This window comes from Melopsittacus undulatus, chromosome 1, assembly GCF_012275295.1.
Source record: "Melopsittacus undulatus isolate bMelUnd1 chromosome 1, bMelUnd1.mat.Z, whole genome shotgun sequence".
Taxonomy (NCBI): domain Eukaryota; kingdom Metazoa; phylum Chordata; class Aves; order Psittaciformes; family Psittaculidae; genus Melopsittacus; species Melopsittacus undulatus.
This window is the reverse complement of record NC_047527.1, coordinates 31,994,678-32,015,706: the sequence shown is the minus strand read 5'-3', so window position 1 is coordinate 32,015,706 and position 21,029 is coordinate 31,994,678. Positions and strand designations below refer to the sequence as shown.

The following is a 21,029-nucleotide window of genomic DNA, read 5'->3' as shown; positions in this document are numbered from 1 at the left end:
GAGGGTTTGCATCTGTCTTTTAAAATATGATGGTGGATGCTTTGTGTATGAGGATAGTCCATAATCCTATCACCCTTCCTTATTGTTCTGAACAGAGAGCAAAATGGCATCTGAACCTACAGTCTCTTTGCATATAAGAACCAGAGTTTTTTGTTTAGGACTGATTATGCCACATGGACAGCAAAATGCATAGCAGGACATAGGAGATAGGAAGCTTCCTGTGTGTCCTTGAGTTCACTCAAGAGCTGGAACCAGTGCAACTTCTGATAAGGTTATTCCATAAAGCATTCCAAGATTATCAGAAGGGTTGCACTGTATCATAAAAGAAAAAAAAACTCCACAGGTAGAATATAGCATGCAGAAGCAGTTTTCCAGCTCCTCCCATCACAGCGTGTGAGTGACACAGTTATAGTTAACTTTGGATTATCTATCACTGTGAAACAGAATGGGAGTGTTTGTTATACATTTGAGCAGCTTTTTCACTGGTTTTGCATTCAATGATGAGGCTCTCGGAACCAATACTAGACATGGAAATGGCTAACTACAGTGAAGTTTTAGATCCAACATATACGGCCCTGGAGTTTGAAACTATGCAGATCCTGTATAACAGCAGTGGTGAGTTTTGCTCTGTGATGCAAAATCAAGCCAGTTAACAGAAAAAGTTAAATTCAGTAATGCTATATGGTGTTAGCTAAATGTTTTATTAATGAACCATCTGGGGGCTGTTTTCAAAATACAGACCTGCTCTTTTAGACTTCATCACTAATTTTAAGTTAGTAACATTATAATTCTTTAACATTAAGGAAAATAAAAGAGAGGGGTTTTGTAATAAAGTAACTGAACTGTACTGTCACCAGTCAATTAATCAAAGGAAGAAGATGTACTTAGCAGTTGTTCTATTTACTGTAAGACAAATTAATAACTAGTATTGACAGTTTGGACATAAAAGTATATTTCATATATAACATTTGAAAGGACTCACAAAATTATCCAGAGATTTGTGAAAAAAATTAGCCACTGTTTCTTGATACCTAGTTTTTAATCGTCAGACTAATGTTTTATCTAAATATTAATCTAGTCTTTCTAAATATGTGTATATATGAACTAGTGTTTTCTTTTCTAAAAAAAACAAACAAACAAACCCACACTGGCTTTCTAAAGGCTAATGTTTAGCTGAGAAAGTCTATATGCATTTGGCTAATGTAACAATTTAACTTTACATGGAATCTGTAATGCAATAAATTTTTGAGAAATTGTATCAATAAGTTAGACTTGAAATAGGAAGCACACCATTTCATTCTGCCATTGACTATTAGTCAACAATGAAAAAGTAAATATCAGTATCCTAAAGTGAAGAAAAGTATCAGGAAAATTAAGCTACTCTAAAATGGCTTTCCAAATCTTCTAACATACTTAAAAATTGCTTTATTTTATCATAAAGTATAACTTATAGATCTATTGCATTAGGTATTTTTAAAAGGCAGAGCAAACATTTATTGATTTTTAGGAAAAATATTTAGCTTTTGCATTTCCACATATTACTGCCTAACTTAAAACCTAAGTAAGTTCTAAGTTTTTTTTACTGTTGGGCTTGAAGTTTTATTTGAATTTCTGATGTTACTTTAGAGCAAGCTTAGTGAACAGCAAGATAGGTTTGATTATTGATTTAGGAAAACAGACCTTGATGCCTGAAGTGATTCTGAATCTATCAACAATGATTATGCAACTTTTAGATAATTTCTCTGCTTTTGGTTCTTATATGGATGAATTCAATGGTCATTTCTTTGGGTTTTTTTGCTGACTAGCATCTTTTCAGATCATTAATGGTACATGAATTGTGAAAGCAGGTTAGGGGGTTTATGCTATTTTACATTAGATGTTGGTGATTATTCACTGTGATTACTTTAATATTTATTAGTTATTAAGTGTAGCCTTTTCCTGTTTAGAGTTTCCTTTGAGTTTACCCTAAGTATATTCTTATAGAATTTATACAAACATTGTCTTGCAGCTACAGTGCTAATCTGGTACTGAAAGCTGTCTCTTATGAACTTTCCTTTGTGTCTTTTTTAGTTACCTAAATTATTTACTATCATTAAGAGAAGTTTAAAAAGCCACATTCAGACAGATTGTGCAGTGCTGTTGAAATCAAAGAATTTTGAAAAATCAGGTGAATTTCCCAAGTCTTTGGTTTTGAATAATGCCAGAAAAAGAGAAATATATCCTTACATATACACCCAACTATTTCACCATTAAATATAGATATTGTATTTTTAATTATTCTGCTGTATCAGTATGAATCAAAATTTCAAAACTCCAAAAAAGGGTTTATATTGTTCTAGCTAAAGTAATTCTCTAATCCATTTTTGAAATTAATTTTCTAGTAATGACAAAATATCGGTTTGAAATAAAATATTTACAGAACTGAATTCTTACCTTCAAGTTTTCATTTGTATTTAGACAATTTTTAATATAATTTCTGCTAATTATGTTTTTGTAAAATAGAAAAAAGGTGTGTTTTCTTCTCTGTCTAAAGAATTCTGTTTAAGTTATAAGGTTCTGGGGACACAATGAACATTTTATAATATATTTGCATAATATGTTTCAGTTGGATGTAGTACTTTTTGAATAATAGTATGTATCAGTGTGAACAGTTTTATTTTTCGACCTGTCCACTGTTCCTGAACTCATGTACTTGACTTTTGAATGCATGTTTGAGTAACTAATTAATGTGGCACTCTTTCCTCTCACTGACAGAAAAATTGCAGATGTTTAGAGCATAATACAAACAGCTTTTCTTTTTTAAAACCAGAAGCATAACAGTAAAAGCTATTTTGTAATTATTTCCTTGAACACATCAGTTAAGCACTGTGACTCAAAGAATAGATATGTTTTGATTTCAGGTGAATTTCTTCAGTACTGTTTACCATATTCAGTGACTAACTGTTAATCACATAGCTAATATTCTTTTGTGGAAGTAAAGTCTGCACCAATGTTCCTTTGGAAAATTTGTTCAAGGAAATAACACTTAGACAATCGTCTTAACATGCAATCTTTGTTCATCAAGTATTGTGTAAAAAAAAGGCTTGCCTTGTCTTTCTTTTTTTTCTTTGTTTGCTGTCATGGCTGTCCCTGATCATGGCAGCGAGGTTGGAACTAGATGATCTTAAGATCCTTTCCAACCCTACCTATTCTGTGAATCTATGTACTTTTGTATAGTTGCCAGTTATTGCCAGCTCCTGTAAGAACTGATGTAAGAGATCTTTGCCAGCTAACTAGCTAACACTGCTTTGTGCCAAAGTTCCTCTTCGTGTTAGCAAGAATGTATACGTAATTATACATGCAGAGTTACACTTTAATTTTTAACCCCTTTTGTGTAGAAAGAATTTAGAAGGAAATTACTTGCTATTTTGAACTTCATAAACTATGTTAACATCTCTGTAACTTTGAAAGTGTTGATCTGAATAGGAACTAGATGTAATAATATATAATGTGTTATATAAATAACTACCAATCAAAAAAGAAAAGTAAAAAAAAAATGCCTCAATTTAAGTACAAATTTTCATGGAGTGGTTGTTGAAAGTTATGTCCATAACTATATATGTTGCTCTTACCTCCCTCAGACAGTTCAGGAGACACTGTCAACATGAATGCCACTGACAATGGGGTCAGTAGTCTCTGCGCAATATGTGGAGACCGAGCGACTGGAAAACATTATGGTGCTTCAAGCTGTGATGGATGCAAGGGATTCTTTAGACGCAGTATACGGAAAAATCATGTCTATACATGCAGGTAATTCAAAAGTTAATCTAGAGACACTAAACTGATGAATTTAAGCAAATATTACTTTTAGAATTCTCAGAACTATGTCAGGGCATTTTCATTAATTCTTTATTGAATTCTAACCAGCATTTTTGACAAGCATGTGTTTTATGGTATATTCTTATGATCTTATAATGGGAAAAAAAAAGTCTTTTATTCAAGACTACTTAATATTACACATTCCAGATGTCTGTTGAGATGTCCCCCCTGTTAGTCTGAATGGCTATCTGCTAATTTCTGGATGTCTGGCTGCCCAAATTATCACACTGCAAGTCTGTGCACTATGTCTGAGAAATTACTCTGTTAATGCACAAGTCCATAATATATCAGTTTTAAGCTGTCAACAAAATGTACAGACACCTCTGTGAGTTGAGAGAAATCACTATAGGAGAAAACTTTTTGTAAGAATGACTTGTAACTAGAATTTTTTTTTTTTTTGCTACACTTTCCCTTCATTGTTTAATATTAGCATTAATTTAATACTTCCTGTTTAGATTGTCATTTGTAATACTGCAGCATGTCGCTTGTTTGTTGATACCTGCCAGAAAAAGTAGGCTTCGCCAGTTAGGGTTCTTCCATGCCAGCCACACTTGGCATCTTCTTTGATGGTCCTTTATTTTTTTCTATTTGTAGTTTTTCCTCCCTTTTTTCCTCACCGCCAGTTGATGCAGCCAGTTACTGACACATCTCACAAATAAGCTGAAGCGTAAATGATGCACATGTGTAACTCCAAAATCTTCCATGCTTTCCCATTCCAATGCATATGTGTCTATACATATATGTATATTCCTTCAAACTAAGCAGATATGAAATATCTCTCAAAAATAATTAATAAAAAAATAAAAACAACAGAAGAAGAAAGTTGTGGTTATAGACATTATTATGATAGATGAGACTAGTTAGTTTTTCCTCCTCATAATCAGGGCGCTGCTTTATTAATGCTTTATACATTTACCTCTTTTTGTCTCTGACAGATTTAACCGGCAATGTATTGTGGACAAGGACAAAAGGAATCAATGCAGATATTGTCGTTTAAAAAAGTGTTTTAGAGCAGGAATGAAAAAAGAAGGTAATGGAGTAATTTATTATATGATATAAAAAGGGAAATAACCTGAATTAGTTTTGAAATGAAGTAAGAATCCTAAAAACTCCAGCAAAAAAAAAAAAAAAATCAGTGGAAAGTGTGCTATAATGCCTTCATGATGGAAAAATATTTTTGTACTGAGGTGAAATATGCATCATCTAATTTTCAGGTGGGTAAGCAGTTCCAACACTGAGTATTAGCAAATATATGGGTTTAAAATGAATTTGCAGCTGTTTAACCCATGAATCCTGGCACTAAGATTCATTGATTTCTAAGTGGTGAGCCATCTCCTGGAAAAGTTCAAAGTGTGAGATTTTAATTTCTACCAGATTTAAGTCATAAAATCTGTGTCTGGGATTTTGGTTCTACCGAGTTGAAGTAACGATAGTGCAAATTTACTGGTTATTCTCTTAAATTTAAATGTTTGAAGCAATTTAAGCCAGAGGAAGCAAAAAAGTGGTGGTGAGAACAGTAGTGGCAGCTGACAGGGAATTGTCCACATTAATGAAAAATTTTTATAATTTGCTGGGGCTGTTGCTTCAGTGGCAATTACAATATAGATTCAAAAGACGTCCTGATCTGGTTCAAATAAGCACTCAAAAATGGTTCATCCTGCACTTTGCTACATGTTTTGTTTGGCGCATGGTGCATCTGCCTAAAGGCCAGTCTGTGATGTGAGTGTGCAGTTCTCCTGTACTGTAACTAGTCTATATTTTTAGTCTATACATAGCTTCCCTAAGTAAAAGGACACTGTTTCTTTATGCTCTTTTATATTGATACTATAGTACTGCTTTGCTAGTGATCTAGTTTTGGTATGAGGTAAAATGTATTTTCTCCTTGCAGTTGGATGAGGATAATTTAAACAGTGTTACGCTGCCTATGCATGAAATGCATTTGTTAATTCTTGTGAATCTTCTGAATACAGTTTAGCCTTTTGGAATTTGAGCCATTAAAATCAGTAACATATTGTATATATATTATCAGTCTGAAATGAAGGGGAAACCTGTGTGTCCACAGCAGCTCTAAAAGTTTTGCAAAATGCAAAGCGTCAGAGACTTTCAAGCCCCAGGATTAAAGAATAGTTTAGCTCAGAAGGGACATCCAAAAGTAATCTACTCTAGCCCCTATTTAAGGCTAATTTCTAGATTCAGGCAGGTACCTTGGGACTCTGTCTGGCGAGATTTATGCCATCATTTGAGAGGAGACTTTCCACAACCTCTCCCAGCAACTTTTTCCAGTGCTTGACCACCCTTTTTTCCTTATAGTTAGAATGTGTCTTACTGCAATTAGGGTAGTGCCTGTTGCCTCTGGTTCTTTCACTGTACATCTAAGAAGAACCTCTCCTCTCAAATGGCCCCATTTCCTGTAAACTCCAGAAATTAAGACTCCCTGCCTCTTCTCTTGGTCCTCTCTTTTCTATATAAGCAAAGATGTTTCTGTCTCGTTCAGCTTGTGAGTTACATCTCCATAGCCCTCAGCTGGACACTGCCTACTTCCCCCATGTCCTGGGGAGCCCAAACCCAGAGAAATAATCACTGATATTAACTGACAGTGCCATAAGGCATGTTGCTGCTCTTGTTTATGAAGTGAAGATGTATCCTGCACAAAACTTTTAACTTGATTTACTCCACATGGCCTCCTCTGGTCTCACTACCTATATAAATTTAGTTTTTCATTCCATTCAAGCCATGTTTATTTAAGGCTTCCCAGTGCTAAAATAATTCAAAACACTGAACTGTAAATTTTACTGCTTGTGTGTTGTTATATCCCTCTTTACACCATCAGTCAATGTCTCACAGTGTAAGTGTAGCAGAATCTGTATGATAGTTTCTCAGCTTGTTTCTAGCAAATGGCTTTCTTCAGGACAAAGGTGAGAAAGGCTTTAGATATGCAAGCCCCTTTTGAGCAAATATCCCCCCTTCCTCATGGAGTCTCTGTTTAAGGCAATTTTAGCCTGAACTGACAAAAAGGCTTTAGCAAGACATACAATCCAGTCTAATAACCCAAAATTATACATATGCAGGAGAAAACAAGCGTTTCTCTATGATTCTTAAAGTGTTCCAGCAATGACTTTTACCAGTGATTGTCAGAGGAGCTGAATATTTTTTCTAATACTAATCAGGCCTGACCTTATTTTAATTACCTATGTAGCACTTAAGCTGCTGAGACTCAGTGAATAGGGCTTTCTTCCATTCTTTTGAAAAAGGTTATATTTTTTGTTTTCTGTCTACATGAACATTTAGTGCTTTGTGTTTATCACTGCACAACATTTCTTACTGTGACCTCAATAAAAGGCCCATCAGTGAATGTCCTTGGCAAAAACTTAGTACACCTCTGGAATAAAACATGTGTGTTGTTCGGGTAAACCCTGAAAACTATTAAGTGAAAAGTTTGTTTTGTTTTTTTTTTGTTGAAGCTCTTGGTACTGCTCCTAAATTCTGTAATGCAGATTGTTTCCCGCAAAACAGCAAACACCTTTGGAAATAAAGCTGCTGCTCTTAAAAGATGACGAGATCCCTTGTGCAATAAAAAGGTTTAATCATGACAATTCTTTTTTTTTTTTCTTTTCTCCTTGGCCTAACCTTGGACATGATCTAGATTTTCAAAAAATCTGATTGATATTTTAATTTTTTAATTCTTTCTTCAGTTCAAAAGTTAGCCTTATTGCTTCATAAGCCTTGTGTGTGCCGCTAAAGGATTCATTAGCCAAAGCCCTTTCAGCTGCCTTTTTTTTTGGACCCCAGGAGGCAAAACTTCTTGGCCCGAAACTTTTTTGGTGCCTTTTTTTTTCATTTATTTATTTTTATTATGTAGTTAAGGTTCTGTAAACTGGTTAAGAATGTAGTATCACTGAGGAGGAGCATGAGATTTATGTTTCAAAATCACCTTACTAGTGGCTTAGTTTCATGATTCATTCCTGTTTCAGGGTTTCTCACAGGACAGCAGGAGTAGGGCTTTCATAGATTTTTCTCTTCATAGATACACAGAATAGAACCATAGATTGGTGTCATTGCCAGACATGCTGAAGGCACACTCAATCCCACTGTCCATGTCACTGACAAAGATGTTGAACAAGATCGGCCCCAACATAGATTGCTCAGTGACCCTCATTAGTGGTCTCTAGCTGGACATTGAGCCATTAGCCACAACTCTTTGCATGCGGCCATCCAGCCAGTTCTTTATCCACTGAGTGGTCCACCTATCAAATTGATGTCACTCCAATTTAGAGACAAGGATGTTGTGTGGGACAGTGTCGAACGCTTTGCACAAATCCAGGTAGATTATGTCAGCTGCTCTACCCCTGTCCATCAGTTCTGTAGCCCCATCATAAAAGTCCACTGAATTGGTCAGACAGGATTTTTCCTTAGTGAAGCCATGCTGGCTGTCACCAAGCACCTTGCTGTTTTTCATGTGCCTTAGCATGCCTTCCAGGAGAATCTGCTCCAAGATTTTGCCAGGCACAGAAGTGAGATTGACTGGTCAGTAGTTTCCTGGGTCATCAATTTTCCTCTTCTTGAAGCTGGGGGTTATATTACCCTTTTTACAGTCATTGGGAATTTCAACTGACTGTCATGATTTTTCAAGTATAATGGACATATCTCAGTCCAGTCCTCTGACTGAGACATTTTGTCAGTGGTGGTGGTGTACAACTTGACCTTAAAAAAACTTGTTTAAAATAACAAAACTGACAGCATATATTCAAGTTCAAAGGAAGAAAGAGGTTTTTCTGTAATATAGCTGGTCACGAAAGTTCTGACAATTCAATATCTATCTACAGCTAGTTATACATAATTTTTATAGGCAAACTGGCCAGATAAAGACCATAAACTTGTCCCCCTTCGTCCTTACTTAGAGCTAAACGAAGAGTTTTTTTTGAATGTCACACCTTTCAATTCTTATTGTTATTTAATAAAATTATGAAATTATATTTTGTGTCAATGCCTACAAATCAATAAATGAGATGTTCTTTTCCAGCTGTACAAAATGAACGGGACAGGATAAGTACAAGAAGAAACATTATTGATGGCTGCAGCACCTCCTCTATTAGCACACTGTCACAAGCTGAGACACTGTCCCGTCAGGTACTGAGATCAAACTGTTTAATGATTTTTAAGACCATTTTTTTGAAAGTTAAATACTTTTCATTTTCTTACTGTCTTAAATGCAATCATTAAAACTACTTATTTTCTACTTCCAAGATGTATCCAGCTTTCTCTCCCCAATGAAAGAATCAGTAATAGAATACATTCTTAAAGTAAAGTCAATAAGAAAAAAGTTCTACTTTGTTGAGGACAATATGTCCTAGGCGCCTTTCTTAATAAAGCTTTATGGTTCTTACTGCTTTTAAATCACTTGCTGTCTCAGGCAGCTGGTGGCATCTATCTCTCCTTGAGGCTGGCTTTCCCATAAAACATTAGGGAAAAAATTGTCCAAATCCATTACATTCAGAGGGGTGTGGACACTCATTTCCTTAGATTCTTTTGAAAATCCCATTTTTAATATACTTAGACATTATAAATATGACAAACAGAAGTGTTCCAACTGGAAAGTCTATTCATATCTCGCTTTTAAATTTTGTCTCATCTGAACTTAGTTACTTAATTTTCTGGTTTTTTGTTTTCTTTTTCTTTTTTTTCTTTTTCTTTTTTTTTTTTTTTTTTCTTTCCCCTGTCCAATCAATTGCTGAATGGAACAGTCTCCAGTCCTTTTCTGCACCTCAGATAAGTCATGGTCATTGATTCTGCATTCTTGCACCTCTTACTTACTTATGTAGAATTTAACTGCCACCTTTACAATTTCATGCTGACTGATTTATACATTCCCAAATGTTTTATAATCTCCTCCTTTATCAGCATCATTCTTAGGGTGGAACTGTCTGTAAAGAACTGATGCAGGAATTACTGGGTAATAGTCTTTGGCACATATTTCATGTCTGGGCAGACTAGGTGAACGTAATGGACCTTCCTGCCTTCATACCTATACAGTATAAAAAATATACTTATTTTTGCCTCCACAGTAATTCTTTGAACTTGCTTATTGTGCTTGTTCAAATTAGTCCTTAATCATGTCCAACTGGTATATCCAGTTCAGGAATAAAAGCTGTCTTAAACAGAATCACATCCTGCCACCAAGTTCTTTTCAGATGGTAGATTCCTGGCCTAAAACATAACCTTGTGTATGTACACAGGATTATTCTACTTATTATTTGGTATGTTGTAGTGGGAGAGAATAGCTCCTTCTATGCCAAGCATATACAAAGATACGCTTTTTGTATATGGCCTTAAAGAGCAAGAGGTTACATTAACATGATGGAAAAATAAAGACTTTAAAGTCTTCATTTTATCCTTGATTGAATCGTCTGTAAGATGAGTTCAGTTCTGAGGAGAGACTTGGAGGGTGTAGTAGTGTCACAGATCATTGGCCATGTTCTTCAGCTGTGAAATGAGGAAGAAGGCAGCATTCATCCCTTTAAAAAAAATCACATTGAAATTAGGAAAATAATTATTTTGTCTCTGAAGATCCCTTCTAGGGGGAACATATCCAACTACAAATTTTCTCATTCAGACCCAGGAGATTCTAGGATTGTATGAATATGAGGGAGACATGCTGGACTCTTGTAGGAGTAAAAGCATGTGTGTCTGGTGGTTCTCAGGACAATAGGGATATAGTGTTACATTGTCATATTCATCAGGTCAATAATGGGTACACGTTGCACCAGGAGACATTTCACCTTGATATAAGAAAGAAATTTTCTACAGTGAGAACCATCAATCACTAGAATAACCTTCCCAGGAACATGGTGAAGTGTCCATTACAGGAGATTTTCAAGATGTGATTGGAGAGGGTGCCAGATAATCTCATATAGGCTTCTTTTACAATAAAAGGTTGGATGAGGTGACGTTTTGAGGTCCCTTCCAACCTGGGCTAGTCCATGATTCTATGAAGTCAGAGACTCCAGTGTTGCAGCCCTGAAATGACAAGGAAGATAAGGCAATAGAGAAATAGAAAAAGAAATTAATAGCTTCATATTCTTGTAAGAAGATGGGAGTCATCACATGAATCCCTAGCAGCTCACTAAGTAATTTCAGCAGATTCTATAGTTTGTTCTATAACACGTAATTTATAAGGATGCATAGCTTTGGTTAAAACATATTAAACAAAGGACAATGTATTAAGTTCATGATTTACCAACTGCAACAGTTAAGCAATCTGCCTGTTCTTTTCCTTCTTGAATTAATTTCTAGTTGGTGCATGATGTTATCTTTTTCTGGTAGATCAGAATGCTTCTTGCTATCAGAACTCTCTTTCTGTAAGTACTCGTACTCTTCTGGAAAAAAATGAAATATGTTGAATTTCTTTACTGTCTTTCTGTACTGATGGTTTTCTAGATTGAATCATTCTGGTAGCTCTCACCTGAATGATACTTAGTATTTTCAGTTGCTGTTTCTGGCAATCTGTGGAACACGCCAGAAATGGGCTCATGATTACAGCAAGGATTTCACAAACGTGCTGTCTACAAAAAGACAATACCTCTCACCTTTTCCCTACATGACAGCCTTTGAATAATGTGTCTGAGGATTTTTTCACCACCTAGCTGCTGTATTTCCCTGAAAACTAGTGTTCAGCTGGTTAGCTGCCATTGATATCTAAGCTGTTTTCAGTGTTTTAGACTACTGAATTATGTAGGAAGCACTGAGCTTTAGTTCAAGAAATACAACTCCCTTTGAACACCCAAGGATAATGGTCTTTCACCACAAATCCCACTGGAAGATTTAATATGGATGTGTGAATGAAGGGGATTTGGTAGGAGTCAATGGAAATAGCACCTGCCATTTCTTTTTTTTCTTTTTCTTTTTCTTTTTCTTTTTCTTTTTCTTTTTCTTTTTCTTTTTCTTTTTCTTTTTCTTTTTCTTTTTCTTTTTCTTTTTCTTTTTCTTTTTCTTTTTCTTTTTCTTTTTCTTTTTCTTTTTCTTTTTCTTTTTCTTTTTCTTTTTCTTTTTCTTTTTCTTTTTCTTTTTCTTTTTCTTTTTCTTTTTCTTTTTCTTTTTCTTTTTCTTTTTCTTTTTCTTTTTCTTTTCCTTTTCCTTTTCCTTTTCCTTTTCCTTTCTTTTTTTTCTTTTTCTTTCTTTTACTCTTTATTTTTTTTTCTTTTTCTTCTTCATCTTCTTCTTTGTCTTCTTAGTCTTCTGGTATCTTTTTTTTTTTTGTGATGGTATGATAGCTATAAACTTACCTTTATTCTCAGACTCAGTTTTATCTGAAGTTATATTTCCTGCCTGAGTGAAGAGCAAGCTTGGTTTTGTTAGTTTCCTTGAAAAGACATTATGAATTTCAGGATTTGGCTCACTGATTATGTGAAAGTACCCCAGCTTCAGGCCCAGAAAGATACTGCTCTCTTCTTATTTCACAGAGCACTGTTCACTGCAGGTTGTCTAATGCACACTCATATCCTTTACATTTAGTCTGAAATGTTCTCAGGCCTCTGCCTATACTGCTGCTTTATCATTACAAACCATTCTCCTCCAGGCACTAAAATCCCCCTGTTTTACCTTCTAAACTTAATGATACTTACCTTTTCACTAGAAGAACATGATACCCCTTCATCTCTCTCTTTCTTTGCCCTTAATGTTGCTGCATGCGCCTATGAGCTCTTTCTTTTTTTTTTCTGAAATGAAGTAAATATCAACCATTTCAAAGGAATAAAAACCCCAACCTTCCCCCTACAAACAGTAAGGACTTTGGCATATTTTAAAATAGTATTTTGGAATGAGAAGACATTATATAATTATATGCAGAGTGTAATTTTTAATATACTGTAATACACACTGGTAATAGTGAGAAATGAAATTTTATAATTTACATGCAGACTAATGGTCTGTATGGTCAAGGAACTTCTCCAGGGTATGCATGATTACTGCTGCGATTTTTTCTTGAATATGCTCTTAACCAGTGAAAATGCAATTATATGAAATTTAACATTGTTAATTTTTTTCCTCTCACTATGGCTAGATCTCAATCTCCAGTCCTGGTGCTAGCACTGACATAAATGTTAAGAAAATTGCTGGTATTAGTGATGTCTGTGAATCTATGAAGCAACAACTTTTGGTCCTGGTGGAATGGGCTAAATATATTCCAGGCTTCTGTGAATTACCACTGGATGACCAGGTATAAGAAGAGACCAAAGAGAGAACTTTAATTATTGTTCCGTTATTTCTGTGATATTTAAGTATTATGATTACACACTCATTTTTTTGTCTGATCAAATGGAAATGCATGCTAAACCCACCATCTTAATTTTTTTTTAAGTTTTAAAATAGCAGCACCACAAAAAATTTAAAAAAACAGATGAAATTGATGTGGGTCCATCACATTAACACAAGTAGAAAAACAGTATGTCTTTCAGTGCTTTGCATTTTTTGTATCCTTTTGGAGGCACAGAGAGCAACATGCATGCAAAAATAAAAAAAAACCCACAAACTTGTAAAAGAAGATATGCTTTGCATGCCTTGCAAAGTGTTTATGTGCACATTTCATTGTAATATGGTTTAAGACAGCATGTAATTTAATTTGAAGTAGATCTTCTCTATTTGCAAAATATAAAAGTTGTTAGAATCTGAAACAAATGCCAAACATACTGATATCAATCTATAGAAAATAATATTTCATATATGTTGTATATGACAAGTACAAAAGAAAAAGCATCAAACCTTGAAAATTCTTAAGAGTTTTTATGATAGGTCTCATCTATCATCTCATCTGTAACATATCCTAATATAACACAGGGCTTCAGAGTAAGTTGTGCTGGCACACTCAGAACCAATGTTTTCACGTTGTGGTTCTCTCACCAGCTTCCTGGGCAGGAGGTTAATTTATGGGTCAGGATCTCTTGAGTCCAGTCCACCAAAGTCTGATTCAGCTTGAAAACAACTCTTTGAAGTGAAATTGTCTAATTTCTTCTTTTGCCCCTTCAGTCTCTTGAACAAAATCCTGAAAGGAGGTTTAAGTTATCCTTGGGTTTGAGACTTAAACTGAGTCATTCCTCGTATACTTTTCCTCAGGAATATGAAGGTATTTCAGGCCACAGGAGCCCCACCAAAATATGAGCTTAGTGTTCTCAATGGCAACAAAGGCAAGGAAAGCTATTGCTGGTTTTATTGCTAAGATGGCATGAAGGAAAGAGAAGGGATCAGATCTCATTAAAAGTTTCCTGTCTGTATTTAAATTAAAAACAAACAAGCAAACAAACAAGCAACAGCTTTGAAAGAGAGGCTGAAAACACCCGTGCCGTAATTGGAGAGCACTGAGAAATACTGTAGAACCTTAAGTACTTTGGAAGTGTAGTCACAAAGGTATTGGGAGTCAAAACAAATTATGCTTCTGCATTTGTGAAAGCCTCTTTCTAAGGGTCATTGTGCATTTAGTTATAAAATAACTAAACATCTGGTTTTGAAAAAATTATTCCTGATCTCAGAATCAGCCTGATTTACAAACCGTAGAGCAGTCCAGCTCAGATGTTAATTCTACTGAGAGACTGAAAAGTCTTTAACACATTAAGTATTCCTAGATGCTGTGCGCCTTTACATCACTCATAAACTATTGGCTTGGATTTGTAAGAAAAAAATTACTTGCCAAGAGAGGAGTTCCTTGAGGAAACAGGCCAGTGCTGAAGTTTCACAGGGGCATTAAAAACAGAGGAAATTAAATAGGTGACGAGTAAACTAATGACTACATTTTTAAGTGCCTTACTTGTATGAATCAAGTTTCTTCTTTGCTGACAGTAGTGGATGTTTTAGCATATCTGTCTTTGCTGGAGAAAAAGCTCTTCTAAGTGCTGCATAAATTTTTTATTCAAGGTGAGAAAAATGAAACATATAGTTTCATTACTATATAGATATCTATATATATAGATACATATATCTATATATGTATGGATATATATCTATATATATACATGTATATGCATATATACATGTATAGATGTTGCCAAATTTACTGTAACGGTTCATTCCAGCCCACCAGAGTCTTTAGTGTCAACTTAAAATTCCAGAGAAAATTTTGTTAAGGGAATAGTCATTAGGAAATTCACTAGAAAATAAATACAAGCATTGTATTTATTGAGAAAGATTTTGCAGAGCTGTAGTTTTAAAATCTAGACCAAATGCTACAGGTGACAGAGGCTGACAATTTAATTATAGTGTGCAATAATACACAGAATCACAGAATGGTTTGGGTCAAAAGGGACCTTAAAGTTCATCTAATTCCAACCTCTCTGCCATGGTCAGGGAAAACTTCCATTAGATCAGGTTGCTTAAAGCTCAGTGTTAGGGTTTTTGTGTTCACTTACAACTTGCATCAGAATCTTAACAGATTTAAACATATACCTGCTGGTGAATACACTTACGATAACAGGCATCCTTATTTCTTTTGCCCTTATTGTAACTTACTGCTTTATCATCTAATGAGTCTGCTGTTCTTTCCTTGAGGTTGCCTTGCTAAGAGCACATGCTGGGGAACACCTGTTGCTTGGCGCAGCAAAACGGTCCATGGCGTATAAGGACATTTTACTTTTAGGTAAATACTGGGTTTTGTTTTAATTAATAATGATTATGTTTTAGTACATTAGCAACCATGTAATCACTTAAGTGGAACAGCTGTTCTGGCACAATCAAAGCAATGCATTCTGTGAATGCTAAATAGCTATTAATGACATAATGTCACATGCCTCATTCCAGCTAAAGTAGGTGGATAGTTTCCTGTGAGTTACTATGGCTAAAGGTTTATTGGATACCAGAAACCATAATTTAAGGGAGTTCATGCCAAATTGTCTCCTTACATTATTATTCTTTCTGCATCTTTGTCCCATAAAACACCCTACAGAACAAATCAACCAACCAGCCAAACAACATAAAACACCTTTGTTTAAGAGAGGAGCAACCAACCTGTGGCGATGTATTAATTTTAGGCTTCATAAAGCCATTTATCTGGAGCATTCTCAAGAGCCCTTCAGACATAGAGAAACCCTACAAGCTAGAAAAATTGGATAGCCTGTTCCCTGCAACTCATTTTTCCAAGAGCCCTCTCACTGCTGCCTTGACAATTGCCACTTAGCCATCATGCAAACAGCATGCCTGTTGTCCCCTGCCATGTGGGTGCATCCATGACATGGTGAGGAGTCATGCCTGCATGTTCTTGGTCACTTGAAATGACTTGATCACTGGATTATTTAAATGGCTATAAGGGAAGTGGGCATCATCACATAGTGGAAACGTCTTCCCTTCATTCACACAACAGAGAGTTACAGTAATAGAAAGACATGTGCCTGTGTGCATAGTGACATGATGAGACATTTGTTATTGTTTGACACAGCACTCTGCCATGCTGAAGTACACCCTCCCAAAAATGGCATAATGAAAAATGTGCAGCACCTGGGCTGTTTTGTGAGAAAATGTGTGTCTTCTTGGACAGGTTCTTTTATGTGAGGCAAGACTATGCGGAATATAGACTCAAGCTACTTTATCTATTGATAAAAGGAAGTTTGCCACTATTATTTCTCCTTCTTCTTTGGGCCTGTGTTCTTATAGCTCTAAATCAGCTTTATTTTTATGGATATCATAACATTAAAAGGACTAGCAGGACAATATCTGGAGATATTACTCTCATTGGCAATCCTTTCAAGTTAAAAACTATACAAATTACTTTCTTAACCTAGTTCTTTCTCTAGATACATCTTTACTGACCATAAATACAGGAATTAAAAGTAAATGTTTGTAGTTTTATTGGGATTAGTAGGTATTAAGGAAATAATGATAAAATAATAACTAGAAAATGATAGTCAGTGTCACCAGCATCAGCATTTATACCAAAAGAAGAAACAATTTGGGGCACCAAGGCTAGGTTCTAATACTTTGAGGCAGATATCTGTAAAGCTTAGAGTCACTTTGACATAGATCTCTTGTGATACAAGCATCAGCTTTTCTTTCAAAAATTGCTTGATGGCTTTTGGAAGCTCTGTGGCTTTTGCAGTGTTTTCACTTCTTATGTTAGATGATTTCTGCCCAGAAGGTGAGTTAAGATGCCATGATTGAGACTTCTCAAAAATGGTAATTTAAAATTAAAAGTGCAGGGCAAATTCAATCTTTACTGAAGATTTTAAGATGCTTTTAAATTTGATTAGGAATTACAGAAGCATCTGTTGAGAAAAGAAGCATTTCTGATGCTTCTTCTGGAAGATGATTTCTTTGTCCACTGACAAATCCTGATCATTCAACTTGTAATGTATTATTTTAATGGGGAAAGGAGAAATTTTAAGATCAGTTTACCATTATATTTATCTATTATGAAAATATAAAGGCTGACTTGCTCCATAGTTGTGAACTCAAATATGGACATCAGAATCTTTATGATTTGGCATATTTACATGCACAGATAATTTCTGGGTGACAGCTATATTTTGCACACATACACTGTTTACAAAGAACAGTTTTGTATGATACATAGTAAAAAAAAATTGATTAAGCAAAATGAAATATATTTTAAAAATGAGCTTCATCTGCTACATTACATTAAAGTCTTATATAAATCCATGTGTTGGTATTCTTTCTCTTTAAGGCAACAATTACATAATCCATCGCAACAGTGCCGAAGTAGAGATCAGCCGAGTGGCAAATCGGATTCTAGATGAATTAGTCCGACCGTTCCAGGAAATTCAAATAGATGACAATGAGTATGCTTGCCTGAAAGCGATCGTGTTTTTTGATCCAGGTACCTTCCTGAAAATATGTCTCAGAATTATTTTGCATGTGCTTATATTGAAAGTAATTTTTGTTGATGTGGCATCTGCTCATGTTATCTATGAATGAAAAATAATAAAATGAAAAATAGTGAGGTGCTCCTCCCAGATAATAATTTTAAGAGTTCGTAATTTTTTTAAGATGCAAAAGGCCTGAGTAATCCAATGAAGATTAAGAACATGAGGTTCCAAGTCCAAATCAATTTAGAGGATTATATTAATGACCGTCAGTATGACTCCCGAGGAAGATTTGGAGAACTTCTGCTTCTACTGCCTACACTCCAGAGCATCACTTGGCAAATGATTGAGCAAATACAACTGGTTAAACTCTTTGGAATTGTTAAAATCGACAGTTTGCTTCAAGAAATGTTACTGGGAGGTAAGCAAACAATTTGCTAAATTTACCATGTTGTACGTGTCATATTATATAGAATTTAGCCTACTGGGATGTTGAGGGAATCATGATGTGAGCAGGCACTTCGACCACTGCCTTGCTGGCTGAGCTTTGGGTCATATAATTGTTAGCTGAAGCCTTCTTGACTTGGCTGCTCATCTTTTTAACTCAGTCCTCCAGCCTCAGATTATGCTGTGCACTTCTCAATCATTGCTGGATATCTAGACATTAAATTCTGTAAGTAGAAGGAAGAATCCTTACAAATATTTCAGGAAATCCACTGTTAATGCCATCAAAACAGTGAAAATAAACACAGTGCTTAATATGGTTAAAGTCTGGTTAAATTGTTTAATGAATACCCAGAGACAATTATTCAAATTGCCAATCAAAATATTTACCCTGCAAAAATGTAATTACTGAAGTATAAGTCTCTGCAATGATACGCTCTTTTGAATTGTTATATACTCATGTTATTTTTGTAGGTACTTCTAATGATGCCAGTCATCTACATCATCCAATACATCCTCACTTATCCCAAGATCCATTAACGGGCCAAACTATCCTTATAAGTTCCATGTCTGCTCCTGTGCATACGGAACAGATTTGTAAGTAATTGCAAGTTAACCTTCTGTCATAACATTTCACTTCTATATTTAAAAATATTAATTAGAATGGTGGCCTGTCAGTGTTAGAGTTATTTCATCAACATTCCTAAATGAAAATAATTTCGTATTAAAAATACGTGTATGTAAACAGTGTTAATTAAGACACTGTGACCCAAATCTAATCTATTTTTAAAAAATCAGCACCAATCCTGATATATCGTTTTCACATGCACAATTTTTAATAAACAAAAAATTACAATAATTAAAGTATCCTATTTCTATACCATTCCAAATGTAACAGAACTTCATTTCAGTGTAGTAGTATGTATATCTGTATTCCGAGGGGGCCAGAATATAAAACTATAATTCTTTCTTTATTCTCTTTCAGCAACTCCAGAAACTCCATTACCTTCCCCTCCTCAAGGGTCTGGGCAAGAATATAAAATGTCTGCAAATCAGGCTTCAGTCATTGCACCACAGTCAATTTTGAAACAAAAACCATTGTGATAATGTTTCTGTCTCTGCCTTACTTGTCCCTTCCTTCCTGCCTTCCTATGCACTAGACAAATTGGTAGGACACTTGCACATTTAAAAACTCAGGATTATAAAGGAAGTGATTCCTCAGCAGCCACTACTGTGGGTGTTTCTTATAACACCTAGTGATTTGGAAAGTAATACTCACTGTTCTGACTGCTGCATACAACTGTAACCGTGGACACTGCAGTCTGACAAATATGTATAGAGGTTGATATTATTTTTTAGAACTTGTAACTGCACAGATTAGTTTTTTATTTCTTGGTTTAGTTGTCTTAATATTATTGGTTTAGATATGTATATAATATTTTCACCGTGACAAAATTGGTTAGTGCTTGTTTAGCTGTGAAGTGTAGACATTAAAAAGTGGGTTAATCAGGCAAAAATCCAAGATTCCAATAATAGCAAAACAGTAGGCTACCAACCAAAGGACATGCCTCAAGTAAAATGGAGAAAATACTTAATGGACAGAAATACCAAACTCATTAACAAAAAAGGTTTGATTTGCTTTCAAGTAAAATTTCAAAAGAAATTTGAATCCTCCCTGCTTACATGTATGAATCAGAGGGCATACCATGGGCAAATATATTTGAGGACTTCTTAGAATTTGTATCCACAGTAAAGTCTATATCAGTCAATTGAACAGTGTTGAGGCATGGGTGCTAGCATATATATTGCTAGATGTAGACGAGAACAAGGACTGGTATGCTTTTTGGTCAGGACTAACCAGTATTCTCCATAGTGATTTCTGGGCACATGTTGGGAACAGGTCCAGTTGAGGGACTTTTCACCATGTGCTTTTGATATGGCCACCTCTCATGTGGGGCACAGAACGTATGAGTAGGAATATGTCACTTGACCTCAGGGCTGGAGTATAGACTTTGTACTATTTAATTTACCTAGTGTAAATGTAGTCATTGTGTTTATTTGTCTAACTAGCTGGTGAATGAATGTTTCAGCAATCACTCCAGACTTCGACTACAGAAAAGTTGTAGTTATGTGGTAGCTCTGTGTCTGGAGAGTTTGCTAACTCAAGCAGCAAATATGCCTGAGTGCAGTTCCAGATGTTCCTGGCTTGAGCCATGGTATTTCAAGAGAGAAGACAGCCAGCACACCAAATACTTGTCCTCTGGATTTTGAAGAGATTTCAGAAGCTTGGGATGAATTGATTTACTATGACAAGCTCTCTTCTCTTCCTCTTCCTCCTTTTCCAGTCTAAGGGAATCAAACATTAACTAAGTTTTATGTCTGGAGTCTATAATAACCCATCTAGATTTGGACCCTCTGTGGGTCTGCACAAAGAGAGCTTTGTGACGCATGCTTACTCGGCCATATAACAACTTATTTACAATTTGTGAAAATAATTTATTATGATATATGAAGTGACCTGTTGTTTATACAATACCGATGCCATAACAAAATTACCACTTTGCACATTTTATTTATTCCAGACAGCAATGATTTTCCTTTAATACTTTTAAAGTAGACATTCTTTCCAGAGGTTATATAAGAGAAATGCAAAAAAATAGAGTAAACTGTTGCAGTTTGCTGAACTATTGCAAAGAGAAAACATAGTGGAGTCAGAAATTCTGCAAGGTGAGATGTTGATCATCCTGAACCAGACACCTGCATAAATCAAAACATCCAAAGACGGTGTAGTCAAACCTCTGTCTTTTAAAAGTTGCTCAAACTGATATGATTCTTCAGATATGTTTTTGCAGGCAGAGAATGCAATGCAGTAAATGCTGAGCTGACCTTAACACTCAAAAGGCTTCAGTGAGAATATACCTACCAAAGGGTAGA

General features: G+C 35.2%; 1 protein-coding gene across 4 annotated transcripts; it reads left to right on the top strand.

The window, feature by feature from the left end:
• Positions 1-497: 497 nt before the first annotated feature.
• Positions 498-19,199, top strand: HNF4G (hepatocyte nuclear factor 4 gamma). 4 transcript variants are annotated; one of them, XM_013129481.2, is made up of 11 exons: positions 498-601; positions 2,112-2,128; positions 3,621-3,789; positions 4,794-4,888; positions 8,879-8,985; positions 12,914-13,069; positions 15,388-15,475; positions 17,513-17,665; positions 17,836-18,072; positions 18,570-18,692; positions 19,081-19,199. In XM_013129481.2, exons 1-11 carry the CDS (start codon positions 498-500, stop codon positions 19,197-19,199), a joined length of 1,368 nt encoding a protein of 455 aa, XP_012984935.1. The 4 variants fall into 4 exon arrangements, with proteins under 4 accessions (XP_012984935.1, XP_005150874.1, XP_030906410.1 ...); XM_031050549.2 differs by lacking the exon at positions 2,112-2,128 and adding an exon at positions 3,244-3,250 and having other exon boundaries at positions 501-615; positions 3,625-3,789; XM_005150817.2 differs by lacking the exon at positions 2,112-2,128 and having other exon boundaries at positions 498-615.
• Positions 19,200-21,029: the final 1,830 nt, after the last annotated feature.